Genomic DNA, 15873 nt, shown 5'->3' with positions numbered 1-15873 from the left:
TTCCTGACTGAACATTCCCCTTCACTAATTTAAGAAAATATTAAAAATTGTATGGTGGTGGTAACCCTGAAGTGTTTAAGTGTGTTTTTGACAGGAGAATATTTGCGTAGAAGACACTTTCAGGTGTCATCACATCATATGATTCAGTATGGTTTAGGGTGTAAATGGTTTAAATGGTTTGATTCATGGTTCAGTTTCATAAAGCTCAGTTTTTTCATTACTGCTATACATTTGTACGTACATAATCTCATTCAGTACAATATTCAGTTCTCAATAATGAGGATCAGCCGTTATTCAGAAAAACAATAAAATGAGGATTCAAAAGAACGATGATTCACTGAGACAGCTTACCTGTTAAATCTTGTTACCTGTTAAGACTTGGAGAACTTAAGCATCAGAAATGAAACTGAATTAAGTTAAAACCAGCTACAGTACCGTGTTACAGTCCCAGTCCCCAGTTATGATATATGTATATAAGTCTGAACATATGTTTGCGTAAGTTTGCAATATCTGGGAAATTACAGCTGTTTAATGGAGTTTAATTTGTATGGAATGGAATATAATCACAATATATACACTGTATGGACAAAAGTATTGGGACACCTGCTTATTTATTGTTTCTTCTGAAATCAAGGCTATTAATAAAGAGTTTTTTTTGTTGAAGTAACTGTCTCTACTGTCCAGGGAAGAGGGCTCTGTACTAGATTTTGGAGGAGCATTGCTGTGAGGATTTGATTACATTTAGCAACAAGAGCATTAGGTACATCAGTATGTTGGGTAACCACCACCCCACCTCATCATCCCCAACTCCTTAACTCCTTAGCATTGTATGGAGCACCATCCATCATTCCAGAGAGCTCCACAGCTCAATGCTTGAGGGCATGCCTGGCATTAGGCATGATGCCAATAGGTTCATGCTTATCATGCTTATCACCACCAACCAGTAACATCCCCTTAGCCCAGTCATTTCTCTCAGTCCTCGCTCCACATATCAGAATGGGGTCTAGCCTTCCAACTCAAAGCAGAAACTGCCTGTAAATGTTTTCAGAGCCCCCCCTCCTCTTACAGACAGACTCCTCCCATATGAGCACATGCAGATGCAGGGTCTGAACTCACAAAACATAACAGTGTTGCAGAAAAGATTAAATGCAGTTCATGATCTGCTTCAGAAATTACCAGAATGGAATATATTCTGAATGGGAGTGTCTCTATATTCACAGTTGCTACATATCTTGTTTCAGGTCTGCTGTTCACAGTTGGAGAAGAGGCTGTTAGACTGCAGGCACTGGAGAGAAACACTGTAACCATCCATACTGGATTAACTGGAGTTCAGACTGATGCTCAGATACTGTGGTTCTATCATCATAATAATACAGATATAAAGATAGCGAACAGTCAGGTCTTTAGAGAAGAGACTATTAGAGACTATGACAGAGACAGATTCACAGACAGACTGCAGCTGGACAGAAGCAGTGGATCTTTAACCATCAGAAACATCAGCAGAGAAGATTCTGGAGTTTATACATTACAGATAATTACTGGAACATCCTCAGTGTGGAGGTTCAGAGTCAAAGTCTACGGTAAGTACATATCTTGTAGTTCCTGTAGATTGAGGAAGGACATGAAGAAGCATACATGGGTTTAAAATGTTGGTATTCCTTTTTAGCATTAAGAGATTAAAAAGTTTGCATCTACATTATGTGTCTAAATGTTTGTGGACACCCCCATTAAAGAAGACATTTAGCTACTTTAAGTTGCACCCATTGCTGACACCGATGTGCAAATGCACACACACACTTATTGTTTAGTCCCTGTAGAGAAATACTGCCAATAGAATAAGACTGGAGCAGACTGGAGCAGATGAACATGAACCGATAAGCACCATGCTACCTAATGCCAAAGTTGTATAAATCCCTCCAGCATTGATCTCTGGAGCAGTGAAACTGTGTTCTCTGGAATGATGGTTGGTGGTCCATCCAATGCTTTTGAGATGAGTTGGGGAATTGGGGATGATGAGCTGGAGTGGTGGTCGGTGATGGGTTGGGGATGAGATGGGTGGTAATTATCCAACATCCTGACCTCACTAATGCTGTTGTCACTTAATGCAATCAATCCTCATAACAGTGCTCCTTCAAAATCCAGTAGGAAACCTTCCTCACTGGGCAGTAGAGACAGTAGAGACAAAATGTATGTGGAAGATCCAAATAAACCTATGCTGTTTACCTAACTAGAACAGACTGTGGAGTACATTACACTCAAACATCTCTTACACAAATGCATTAAATGAGAGTTGAAGAAGCCACAAGTCAGCAGTGTATCATATTATAGAGAAGATTCAGAGATCAAACATGCATATTTTGAGCCACAGGATTGACAGACATGCAGAACCCTGTCTGAACTTGATCAGCAGCAGCTGCAGCTTAAGATAAAACTAAGAAGTTGCAAAGCTAACCACTTTTACACCAGTACTTGGCATTTTCAGTGGTTAATAATATGTTGGATCTGCAGTGGTTGTCTTTTTTCCCCTCTTTAACATGTTGATTTTATGTTTTATAGCTCAAGTATCCAAGCCAGTCATAAGAAATGTTGGACAGTGCTCAAAACGTTCCAGAGATCCAGAGATTCTGTGGAGAACGATGAGGATGCAGAATTTGTGACGGTATGAAGAGACAGAGAGAATCTCCAGCATCAGTAAACGCCTTCATCTTCCTCTGAATAGAACTTTCCCAAACATCTACACTGGTCAGATGAACCTGCTAATTACTGGCAGAGGCTGGACAGATTGTTGATGTATGATTAAAATGATTCAGACTCAAAAATACACTGAATGGTTGAGAAGATGACCTCCATAAAGCGTAGAATTATAACTGAGACATTATCCTCAACAGCAAAATTAGTGTATTACTTTTGTTTAGATTGGGGAAACAGGAACAGAAGGAACATTGCACCATGTAAAAGATTTGAGATCCCAGGTAACTCAGGTAACGCAGATAACACAGGGAGGGTAGCACTTTTAAAACCAAGCATTTGGTCTTACAGAACTGCCTCAAAGGCCTGATAAGGCTGGTTGTACCAGAGACAGTATGATTATCAATATCAACCTTTGGTTGAAATTTGAACAGGAGTTCTCATAATGCTTAACATGGCGTCTGTTTACGCATAAAGCCCTGCCTTTCAATGAAAAAAGCTGATTAGCTTTCCGGATATGCCTTGAGTGAAGGAAACCCCATCCTCCTTGAAGAGCAGTTGCCAGAACAGGCCGAAACACGTTTTCAAGATATAGTAATTATACTATTATACTAATTACTCATGAGGTTTTCATCAGATTTTATCAGATATTTAATATATGGTCCTGAAACAGTAATCTGACCTTCAGTTTCCAGAATTTCCATCCCTCCCCATGCATTTTTTGTGCCAAATTACATAAACACTTTACAAATACACTGCCCTGATGTCTTTTATCACTGCCATGATACTGACAGTAATTATCGGCATGATTGCCATCACCTAGATGTCACATTTAAGAAAGCTACAGGTATTCCAGCATTACAGTAAAGTAATAAATGTAAAAGCTAAATAAAAAAGACTGCATTGATTCAGTTAGCACCATTTTGTGTTGACTTGTGATTTTTCCACTGAACTATAACGCTGTGTTTTACAGGAAAATGGTGCAGGAGTGACAGAAGTGACAGAAGTTCAGAGGACAGAAGACCTTTCTATCAGGAAGTAGCTTTGGATCAGCAGTGGTATTTGTTTTTTATAGTTAGTGTTCTTTTGCTCTTTCCTGCCTTATTTTAGTTGGAATTTAATTTGGAACCGGTGTGTCTTCAGTCTGAGTTTGAAGACAGCGAGCGACCGTTTGGCCACCAAGGGGAAGCTCGGACATAAAAAAGCTTCCACACTTACGGGATCTTACGGGATGGTGGGTTAAGCTAAGATATACCCAAAGCTCGAAGGCCTCTTGGTGTAGACCTTTTGACCATTGCCACCAAATATGGAGGGGCTGGTCCATAGTTGGCTTTGAAGGTTATTATCATGGTTTTGAATCTGTGAAGAGGAAGCCAGTGAAGAGAGAACACAGCAGAGAAGTGACATGGCTGAACTTAAAAACGAAAACAACCCGTGCCGCTACATTCTGGATAAGTTGCAGGGGCCTGATGGTGCACAAAGCCAGAAGGAAGCTGCAGTAGGGGAACTATGGGATCTTATGCTTTTAAATAGATGTTACAGTCTGTTCGGTTTGGTCACTCCTGCCTGAACTTGTCTTAGCAGTGTAACCACAGATTTTTTGTTTACCACTTTTAACACCATATTATCAATATTTCTTCAGTGAATGAATAACAGTGCCCGGCTGTTTCCTGATTATCTTTTTATTTTTGCTATTCTTGATTAAAGCAATCAATATTTTATACTTTTGGGTATGGTGGCGTGGTAATCATCCAACATCCTGACCTCACTAATGCTTTTGTAGCTGGAGTAAATCACAGCAGTGATCCAAAATCTATCAGAAAGCCTTTTCCCTGGGCAGTAGAGACAGTTCCTCCAACAAAAACAGAATACACTCTTTTTAATACCCTTGATTTTAGAAGAATCTATGAATGCAGGTGACCCAATACTGCATGCTGCTTTATTCAGCAGTCTGATCTCTAGAATATCTGGAGGACTATCTGACCAACTGCTTCATCTGATAAATGAATCAATCCTTTATCCTATTTTGATCAATCCTGGTCATTTATAAACACTTCAGTAAATTACAGAAACTAAAAAACTTTGTATTACAGCATTTGCTATTGGAGTTCCTACCCAGTCAGTAGCCAAGATGGTGAATGATGACCCTCTGTTGTGTTTATCTCTGGTAAAGCACACGTGATGTTCTTGTGTTCTGCTATAAAAAGAACATCAGCAGGTTTCTACTGATGACTCTTTCTAGCCAGTCCAGTATTTGAAGCTGTTCTGGATGTGAAGTGATAAAACAGGACAGCAACAGTGGCCAGGATCACTACAGCGGATAGCACCAACCGGACCACAAACTCAACTGTCTTACAACAGTGGACACTGGAGTGGTCTGAGAGAGAGAGAGAGAGAGAGAGAGAGAAAGAGTTAAGAAGAGAAATTGAGGCACCATTTATCAGGCCCTCCTTTAATGATTGGCTGTTTTATGAGAGCATACAGTCTGTCAAGTTTATATGTTTACAATTATTGACTGTAGCTCATCTAGCTGCACAATTCAACAGCCATCTACCCATCTTTTACATGACACTGTATTCTACATTCTACAGTTCTGTAAACAGTGTATCTGCTTCAGTCTGGCACTGGAAGAACTCATGAAGGTTGCTCGCTCAGTGCTCCAGCTTCTCTATCAAACCAGATGTGTTTTCCTCTTTCATTTACCAACAAACATCACAGAGTAATAATGTTGATGTTGACCTACCTGTGTTAATACTACAGAGTTCTGTACTGGTGAGCTGGGTTGTTTGGTGGCTGACTGGATTAGCAGACTCACAGGTGTAAGTGTAGATGTTAGGGAAGGTTCTATTCAGAGGAAGACGAAGATGTTCACTGGAATCTGATCTACTGATGCTGGAGATTCTCTCTTTCTCTTCATACCAGGACAAAGTCACATCCTCCCCGTTCTCCACAGAACATTGAAGAGAACAAGACTGTGAGGAACCTCCTGAGCGCTTTCCAGGTTGAATGTTTATGCTTGGTTTTGATGCTGGAGCTTTAAAACACAGAATCCAAATATCAACACAGAATTACAACCACTACAAAATACCAACACACTGTTAACCACCAACAATGTACAAGTCACAGAATTGGTGGAGAAAACTGAAAAGTTCTTGACTGGTGAAGCAGCCATTCTGAACTTGAGCTGCCGCTGATGTTTGTACACTGGATTTAATGCAGTACATTTTGAATACAATCTTCAAGTGTTTGATTGGTGCATTTTGTCTGCATGTCAGAAATCATGGTACATCTGATATTTTTTATGAAAACACAAACAAAACAAAGTATCATGATAATATTTCTGTCATTTTGTCCATCCATATTTCTGTATGCATGAGATCTACTGGGGTTCATAAACAGCATCTTTAAACATGTTTGAACTGGATCTCATTAAAACTGCTGACACTGCAGATTTGTCTGCCCTTCATTAGTTAATGCTCATGTTCATGTTGTTGCTGCATCAGATCACATTATTTAGCTTAATAGTTTCTCTACTGTTCTGGTTAGATAAATGTTTAATGTGTATAGTATAAATACTGTCTGTATGATTTTCATAATATCTGCAATTAAAAAAAAAACAAATAATTAAGATGTAAATGTTCTGCTTAATGTGCAGCAGCTTCTCAAACTGAAGCATCTAATGATGTTGACCTACAGTAACTGTAAAGACAACAGAGTAATATTTACTCACCATAGACTTTAACTCTAAAACTCCAGGCTGAGAGACTTCCAGTAATGATCTGTAATGTGTAAACTCCAGAATCTTCTCTGCTGATGTTTCTGATGGTTAAAGATCCACTGCTTCTGTCCAGCTGCAGTCTGTCTCTAAATCTGTCTCTGTTATAATCTGTTTTAGTCTTTCCCTCAAACTCTAGACTGTTCACTATCTTTATATCTGCTTTCTCAGATCTGTAGAACCACAGTATGTGAGCATCACTCTGAACTCCAGTTAATCCAGTATGGATGGTTACAGTGTTTCCCTCCAGCTCCAGCAGTCTAACTCTCCAGCTGTGAACAGCAGACCTGAAACAGTGTAAATACTCACATAAAGCAAACTAATATAATTTTATGGCAGCCAGACAAAATGGTTTTGCATAACGGCAGACTCTAAGGGTAAAAGGTGGGAATTGGAATTGCTACATGAGCCAGACCTTGTGACTGCAGCGTTTCCTTCCAGCAATAGAAGGGATTGGAGGAAGTATCTGTTGTAGCTTTTTTATTGTTTAACCAATAAGACTCTAGGAAGCCAAACCCATGGGAGCAAGGCTAAAGGCTAACTGGCTGCAATCTCTTCAGCATGCTAACACCACTTTGCGCTAAGCAGACACAGCGAGAGGACAGCTACACTATCCAGTAAGACTCTGGAATAATTACTGTGTTTGTTACTTTGTATACTATGGGGGTTCCCTGAATCTTCACTGGAGCCATCAACCAACCACTAAAAGCAGAGCTTATAGTTTTGGGGTCTTTTTTATTTGTAGTTTTTGTTATTATAGTTTTTGTTCTTAGTAAAAGGAAATTCAGCATGTTTTGTTTGGGTAAAACAACAGGGAATGTAAGTAGGCCAGTATAAAACAACCAGTTACATGCTTACTATGTACACATCAAAGAGTATTATATTGTACCTCTATTTACTAAATAATAAGCCTAGACACTGTAGCAGATAAAGTCTTAGATTGTTTTGACTTTACATGCAGTGCTTAGACAAAAACTCTGCACTCTGCTCTGCACCTGTATTATAATGCTTACATATTATTAATTGTAAAAAAAACAAACATATTTCAGAAATGTATATTTTACAAAATGTAAAACCACAACGATACATTTTCTTCTATCTTTTTTACCTTCAACCCATAAACAAAACATTAAACATACACCCAGATACTCTGATGAGCTACTGACCACAGAGCCCACAAAGGAAATGGGCAGTGCTACAGCAGAACGACAGTCACACACTGTTCACACAGAGAGACACACCACTTATAAGATAGATACAGTATGTACCCTCTAAAGTATTCTAATAGTGCAGCATGAAGAACAACAGTGTGTTCACTGAGCTGCAAAATAAAAAAACTTTGATCTGAATTTTATATCTGTATATACCTAACTCCCTCATTTTCCTATTCAAATGAAATTCATGGCTGGTTCAAGTGGTGAACATTACAGTAATAACATTTACTGTCAGTTGAGTGAGCGTTGTCTTCAGACAATCACATCAATATAGTCAGAGGATCCACCATTTTTTATTCCGCCATAATTTTAGTCCACCATAATTTACCCAGTTCCTGCTGACACATTCTCGATCTTTCACTGAGATTTTCAGCTAAGATGTTCCTGAAATATCTACAGTTAAAACTGCATGCTTGAGTCGTTATTTCACTGTTAATGTAATTTTATTAGAGAACGGTTTCAGGTAACTCTTCACTACGTTTGATGTATATATATATATATATATATGTGTGTGTGTGTGTGTGTGTGTGTATATATATATATATAAGTGTTCACCTGTGCTGAAGATAAGGAAATTGATCAAAGCTCTCCTACTGGAATCCATTGATCCTAAATGTTAAGAGGTTTGGAGTATCTGTGCTGCTCTGTGTGGTCTTGATCTCTCACTCAGTCAAACTGAACAACAAAAGGGAAGTGACTGAATGAGGTCACAGCTTCTAAAATGCACTAACTGAATGTTTGTGGTATGGTTGAAGCTCTAAAAAGGGTAAGTGATTATATAGTATCCAACCTGTAGGACAAGCGTTTAGATCACTGGTCTAATATTCTTAATTTGCTTGTTTACTCACTATGGTTATATTTTTTAAAAAGGAATACTTTCAATGCAGCCTTAATATACCACAATTTAGCTAAATTTACCCTACTTGTGTGCTTTAATGACAAGTGTGAATGTATGTAGACCAGAACTACATTTGTGGTTAAAGTAACCCTGTAATGGCCTAGGTTTTAGGGATTCAGACTAAGCTAAAGTTCTAAACCACTGTGTGTTTACATGGAGGGTTCTGCAGAAAGGGTAACGGAAGGAAAGATGCATTGCTGTTGCATCTTCATACGAATAACACATTTCATTTCTCAGATCCTTCCAGCAACTTGTGTGGATAGAGGCTGCCCACAGTTCTGCAGTGAATATGATAATGTAACCATTAATCACTAAGGAGTTATTCCGTCCAGCAGATGGCAGCAGATTGTTCATGCAGAAATTAAAAAACAACTCCCGAGATGCTCAGCAGTCTAATGAGCTACCACTTTGGCCTGGGGTTCACAAGTTTGAATCCATTGGCAGCAGTTCAATAAGGGGCGGTGGCTAGCTTTGCATGTATCGGATAAGATTTGTGTTAAGCCTTTACCTTTTTAGTGTTGGGGCACTGTTAGTGCTAGGTAATTTAATTGGCAGTACCAAACTGGTAGAATTAAGAGGAAAAAAATCAAATATATATCAAAGAGATATATATATCAACTCAACCCTCCATCTAAACCTAGGTATTAGATTGTCATTCACAAGCCATGAAACACACCAGCAATACCTGTCCATCAGTTACATCTGTTGGCCACAATTCTGATGAGAATTTTCTGCAGATTGGGATTTCTGCCACCGCTGGTAGACCAATTGGGAGAAATAAGGGAAAACTTAGACAAACAAAAGCTACAAAAAAGCCCCCCAAAAAAGAAATGAGTTATCTTGGTTGGGAATTATATTTAGTAAATATCGGGAGAAAGGAATCAGGAAGCTGTCCAGGTGATTATTAGTACAGATGATGGATTTAAGGTACAGGTCCAGGATGCATGACGATACTCTCATAAGGCAGGTATCTGGTATTGTTGGAAAATCTGATCTGATTTCCATCATTAAGTTTCATCCTGCTCTACAAAACCTTGCTGCAGGCAAACTCATCCCATTACTTGTTTCATCACGTCTGTGGTCTCACTTGACAGTAGATTTGGTAGACTTTTTCCCCGTTCTCAAGAAACACAAGTCGTTCTTACTGTGTTTACAGATTCTTTAGAAGTGTTATTGGATTTTCTGATTTGTCAACAGTTCTTTATACTGCAGGATGTTTGCTCAATCAAGTTTGTTCATGTTTTTATGTGGTGTAGCAGAAGAGAAAGCGTCAGATTGAGGTAGTCAGTTCACATCACATCAAAAAGTTCTGCCTATTGAACGATAAGATATCACTTCTCTCTTGCACAGATTCAAAAACCAATCATATTGGGCACAACACCTACCTTTGGCTGGAATGGCCCAGAATACCCTAGTCAGTTACAACAGCTTTTAACCCTGGTCAGAAGTGCTAGTGGTCGACGACTGGATGACTTGGAGTAAGGAGATTTGGGAGGTGACGCACTAGCGAATCAAGAATGTCCTGCACAGACATTAAAAAACAAGCTGAATATCACAGTGGTGACACTCCAGCCTTTCTCCCTGGGGGCCAAACCTGGGACTTATGGTTCTTTGAGGAAAGTATCACCTACAGTCATGCGGAAAACAAAGTACACCCAGGACATAATAAACATCTGGTACTTAGAAGGTCTTAAACTTAAGTATATACAACCTCAGATGAACAAAACCACACAATTGCTTCCACTGTGTCATTGTCACAGCAACAAAAACTAGACAAAAATGGAAAAACCATGTGTGAAAACTTAAGTTCACCCCATGAATCAATAGCTTGTAGCCTTTAGCCAAAGTATTGGTTTTCAGTATGTTTTTTCAGTATCTCATATTGTCCATATTGAATTTGGGCCCACTCTTTTTTATAGCATTGCTTTAGTTGACAACATGATTATTTTCTTTTTCAACCATTCTGTTTTATATTTGCTGGTGTGCTTGATATCATTGACTCTAGAATAAATTGGTATACAAAGGAAGTTCTGGTTAACTCTATGTCTGTCAGGTGGCCAGGCCCCGTGGCTGCAAAACAAGCCCAAAATTGTCTCCCTTGCACTTTACAAAGAAAAGGTTTTCTCTTGTCAGCCCTTCCAAATAAGCCCTACTTGTTCAGACTTATTCTAATTGCACTCTCATGAACTGAAATATATTTATGGACATTTATTTTTTTCTCTGGAAGGGGAGTGGAGGGGTGAAGTCACTGCTGTCTGCTGTTACAAACCCCAAATAACATTACATAAATATAATAAACTAATTTCAATACTTACATTTATCAAATCTGACATTGTATAATGCAAATACTTGACAATTCGTCATTATATTAAAACAGGACTGTACAGTACAACAAAACACTGTTCGGCTAAATATCTTGGTGTTCAGAAAACAATACACAGTACTGGAGTTTTAGATGAAGTGGAAAGTGCATACAGTCCCTGAGGTGGTGGAGCTCAGTGTAGATTTGGTGTTAAAAGCTATTTTTATTATTATTTTTTGCTGTTGTAACTTTTGTAAGTTAACCCCATAATTCATAACTCTACAGATCTAAGTCTATTGGCATACAAGACTTTAGACTAGTGGTGAGCAATGTAACAATATTTTATCGAATCATCTTTTTTTGTTTATTGTGATGCACAATATACTTTTCAGAGCATATTGTGTGCACACACACCCCCCAGAGTGGTGGGCAGCCAGGGAGCAGAAAGGGTACAGGGCCTTGCTCAAGGGCCCAACAATGAGAGCTCACCAAGCCCAGGTATCAAACCCACAACCCTGTCATCAGTAGCCTGAAACTCTAACCACTGAGCCACCACTGCCCGCATATAGATTAAATATATGAATTTGCTCACAGGACAAATATAACTAATATAACTATATTAGAGCTGGACTGTCTGTATAGAAACAGGCAGTTAAATGTATGCCTTATTTATTAATAGGGGTTGTTGTTCCAGTTTACCTGTAAGACCCTAAAACATGTTTGGGCTCCACTCTAAACGCAGTACGTCACTGACATGTACAGCCTCTCCCACTGGTATGCAAATAATGGTTTGTTTGGTGAGAACAAAACCAACCAGGGAATCCAAGAGATACTTCACACAGGGTATCCATCGGACTGACTGCTAAAAATGTTTCCAGAATCCAGGATTCCTCTGAGTCTTCTCCTCCTGCTTGGCTGTAAGTCTGCTTTTCAGAAAGTAGCTACAGAGTGGTCTGCCAGGGCTGAACAGAGATATGGGCATATGGTCTTTATTGTTTAAAGGTATAGATGTGTTTTAAGACATAAATAAGAAGTAAAAGAAGATGTAGCTGGTTAGATGATGTTTATCAGTGTGTATTTATGTCAAAGGTTAATATTTAATCATTTCTAAAAAGTGTTGGATGTTGTAGTGTAGAAGTACTGAGCTTAGTGGGGTTGTGTTGGGAGGATGGAGGTGGAAGGTGGTGGAAAAAAGAAGTGCAGAGTGAGGGAGTTTCAGTCGAGTCTTTATGCAGGTTTGCTGGTTTTCCTGATTAGTTGGTACATTAGATTTTGTGGGCATTTCTGTTTGTGTGTTGCCTGTAATATACTTGACAAGCTAAGCTTCCCCGGACCAAATATTAGTCACCTTGCATGTTTAAGGTGGTAGTAACTTCAGTCTCCTGCAGATGGTTCTGCATGAGAATGAGCTGGCTATAAATACCTGTGGGATGTGTGACGGATTTATAGATTAAGAAAAGGTGGGACAGTGCAGTAAGTGTCTTGTTGGATGTGTGGAAAATGGGTCACAAAGGAGATGTTAATGATTAGCTAAAAGGAGTAATTACATTTGGGCGAATCTGCATGTGTGTGGAAGCGTCATACGGGTCTACCAGCAGTGGCAGAAACCCCAGTCTACAGGAAAATCTAATCAGAATTGTAGCTAAAAGATGAAACTGACTGACAGGGACCGCTGCGTGAAATGAAAATGCAGTTCCCTATGGAGTGTTCCTTTAAAAATTTATCATGAAGAACCTGTGCTGACTTCTAGAATCAATCAATTCAAACACCCTATAAATGCAAGGTGACATTTTTTGTCCCATTTAGCTCCCATTGGGGGAGCTTAATTTCCATTTCCATATCTAGTCTACAACTGGTGTTTTTACTTTTACTGTATGCACAACCAGCAGCCCTCTGTACCTGTTCTAAACATGGATCCAATTAACTTATATTTGTACTTTGGTGTATCACTGGACTTATACTTCCTGCAAACATTGTTTCAGGTTTGCTGTTCACAGCTGGAGAAGAGGCTGTGAGACTGCAGGAGCTGGAGGGAAACACTGTAACCATCCATACTGGATTAACTGGAGTTCAGAGTGATGCTCACATACTGTGGTTCTATGGATCTGAGAAACCAGATGTAAATATAGTGAACAGTCAGGAGGGAAAGACTAAAACAGACTATAACAGAGACAGATTCAGAGACAGACTGCAGCTGAACAGAAGCAGTGGATCTTTAACCATCAGAAACATCAGCAGAGAAGATTCTGGTGTTTATAAATTTCAGATCATTACTGGAAAAACCTCAGACAGGAGTTTCAGAATTAAAGTCTATGGTGAGTAAATATCACAGCAACTATAAAGACAACATTGTGTTTCCATGAGTTCAGATGGACACCCAGAACTGGTTTCAGACCATAGGCCAGCATCATCTGGAGAAGCTGCTACATAGAAACCATAATAATAATAATAATAACAATAATCAAAAATGTGATCTTATGCTCCGAAAACATGAACATGGGCTCACAAAGGGCTTAATGGGGGATGGCCATCTTTGCTTACTTTGTTTAGAACGTCTGGTGCTACAGCGAATCCACTGATACTGATTATAACCACAAGGGTTTATTGTAGTACCATATCACATTTATGTCCATGCCTTCCAAAGAAGAGAACCTGTGTCTATGGATGCCAAAGGTGTCAAATTTAAAAATTCACCCAAACGTCCATACATCATATGTGGAGAGAAAATCAACACTAAAACATCCTTACCCAGAGAAATGGCTTGGTCATAAAGCTCTGGTAAAGCAGACGCATCCGGGGGTTCTTGTGAGGCTCTAAGGCAGTAGTGTAGGTGTAGTTTAGTGCCTTCAACCGTAGATGCAAGGTCTTCTTCTTTGGATATGGTGCCCCATAGAACACTCTTTATTGTTGTGTTGGAAACCTAGTTGACTTAACTTAGTTAGCTCTGGTCTAAATAGCTCTAAATAACATTAAAAACCCACTGGAATGTCACGTTAGCAAGGCTAGCTACCTTATGATCGCTGTCCACAGCAGTAACCTCCTTCAGACTGCATTCACTTTAAACACAGGTCACAAACCATTTGATGCAATATGGCCGGCAATCTGAACTCTTAAAATTGGAGTGGCTGAATAAGGTGGAAAGCCCATTTACCAAATAAGCTAATTTCAGTTCATTCTACAGGTTCTATGACTTTGTGCATGGTTAGTTTTTAAAAGTATTTTGACCTATTGGTTTTGTTTAGTATTTGTAATGCTGAGCACTTCTTCACTTTCTGTCTCTTATAATTCTTCTTATGTTGATTTTGTATTTTATAGCTCCAGTATCAAACCCAGGCATAAAACAACAAGGTAAAAAGCGTTTTGGAGTTTACTCACAGTCATGTTCTCCTCTGTGTTCTGTGGAGGACGGGGAGGATGTCAGTTTGACCTGGTATAAAGGGAGTGAGAAAATCTCCAGCATTAACAGCCCAGGTTCCAATAAATGTCTTCATCTTCCTCTGAATAACATTACCTTCCCATGCGGCTGTAATTACACCTGTGAGGCTGCTAATCCGGTCAGCAGTCAGATAGTCCCACTCAACATTGCAGAAATCTGTTCTCTACAAATAGGTGGGTTAAAATCAGTTTTACTCTGATGGTGGATATTGTTCTGCTTACTGGAAAATTAATATACCGGTTATTGTTCATAAAAAAAGCAGGAAATCAAAAGTAATGTAACATAAATTACTTTGCTTTAATATTGTGACTACTATACTGCAGCATGTGATTTGTTTATTGTCATTATTATTTATTTATTTATTTATTTATTTATTTATTTATTTATTTATTTATTTATTTATTTGTAGGGTCACATGCTGCTGTCCTGATACCTGTTGGATTGACTGTGACTGCTCTATCATTAATACCATTAATGTTGTTTTGAAGAAAAGAAGAGAAAGCAATCAGGCAAAAAATACCTCTTCTGTTTTTGTAGAATCAACTGCATTTATAATTTCTGTATGTATTTCAGTCTTTCACACATTTATACACGATTCTGTCTCTGCTTTTGATAAAGTAAATTACGCTGAAGTGAAAATTGCCCATCAAGAACCAAAGAAAGCCAAAGATTCAAATATGTAATTTCAGAATTTTATTTTTAATTATTTTGGTGCTATTTTGTGATCATCAAGCAGATTATTGAGTGAAAATATCTGTACATCTTGTAAAACAGCCCATCACTACGTTCAGAGGAAAAGCGACCTGTGGCGGCAAAGAAAAGACTACAGACGACTCCTCTTAGACTCGATTCACAACTGAGAGTCGACTCGTCAAACTCAACATTACTGTAACCAAGTAACAAAAAGTGATTACCTTAATCTGAACCCTAACCATTCATTGTTTGTCTGTAATCAAAATGGTATTAAAAGAGTGTTTCCTGCTTTTGTTGGAGTAACTGTCTCTACTGTGCAGAGGAAGAGCATTGCTGTAAGGACTTGATTTTATGCCAAGAGTGTTAGTGAGGTCAGGACATTGGATAGTCAAACTAAACTCATCCCAAAACTATTGTATGGAGCATCATCATTCATCATTCCAGAGAACACAGTTCAACTGCTCCACGGCTCAATGCTGAGGGGCTTTATACCCTTCTATCTCACACCTGGCCTTAGGCACTGTGCCAATAGGTTGATTGTTGGTTAATCTGCTCCGGAGAGCGGCTAGCTAAAGCAGCTAAATGCATTCCACAAGCTTTTGGACACATAGTTTATCATCAAAGCTGAAACATGAGAAAGGTTCCTAGAAAGGTGAATAACTGCAAGCTTTGCTCCAGCTTGTTTGTCTTTTGCCAAGGAATTTGTGTCAACAAGAACAGAAACCAGAACAATACAGTTGACAAGCTCAGCCAAGTGCAATCTCAAATTTGAGTCTGGATCTGCAGTAAACATCTATGGAGTCAGAGTAGGAATGGTCCAGTAGATACCACCCAAGCCTTCAAACTTTCTCTAGCTCATTTTAACTG

General features: G+C 38.9%; 2 protein-coding genes and 1 long non-coding RNA gene across 3 annotated transcripts; 2 read left to right on the top strand and 1 right to left on the bottom strand.

The window, feature by feature from the left end:
* Positions 1–1496: 1496 nt before the first annotated feature.
* LOC140547151 (uncharacterized) lies at positions 1497–3898 on the top strand. The gene is made up of 3 exons (XR_011978398.1): positions 1497–1580; positions 2557–2659; positions 3662–3898. It is a non-coding gene; the product is annotated as an uncharacterized lncRNA (long non-coding RNA).
* A 262-nt stretch (positions 3899–4160) lies between these two features.
* Positions 4161–6983, bottom strand: LOC140546662 (CD48 antigen-like). Its single transcript, XM_072670046.1, has 5 exons — positions 6980–6983; positions 6879–6897; positions 6419–6750; positions 5432–5722; positions 4161–5065 (listed from the first exon to the last, which is right to left on the bottom strand). Exons 1-5 carry the CDS (start codon positions 6981–6983, stop codon positions 4911–4913), a joined length of 801 nt encoding a protein of 266 aa, XP_072526147.1. The 3' UTR covers positions 4161–4910.
* Positions 6984–7037: 54 nt separating this feature from the next.
* Positions 7038–15295, top strand: LOC140547148 (CD48 antigen-like; the record flags this gene model as incomplete). The annotated part of the gene is made up of 4 exons (XM_072670726.1): positions 7038–7080; positions 12860–13192; positions 14193–14486; positions 14723–15295. Coding segments are annotated over 4 exons (747 nt in total), but the record flags the coding sequence as incomplete, so codon positions are not given.
* Positions 15296–15873: the final 578 nt, after the last annotated feature.

Source organism: Salminus brasiliensis, chromosome 24 (genome assembly GCF_030463535.1).
Source record: "Salminus brasiliensis chromosome 24, fSalBra1.hap2, whole genome shotgun sequence".
Taxonomy (NCBI): Eukaryota; Metazoa; Chordata; class Actinopteri; order Characiformes; family Bryconidae; genus Salminus; species Salminus brasiliensis.
Note: the sequence above shows the minus strand (reverse complement) of the source record. Positions and strands in the feature narration are given on the sequence as shown.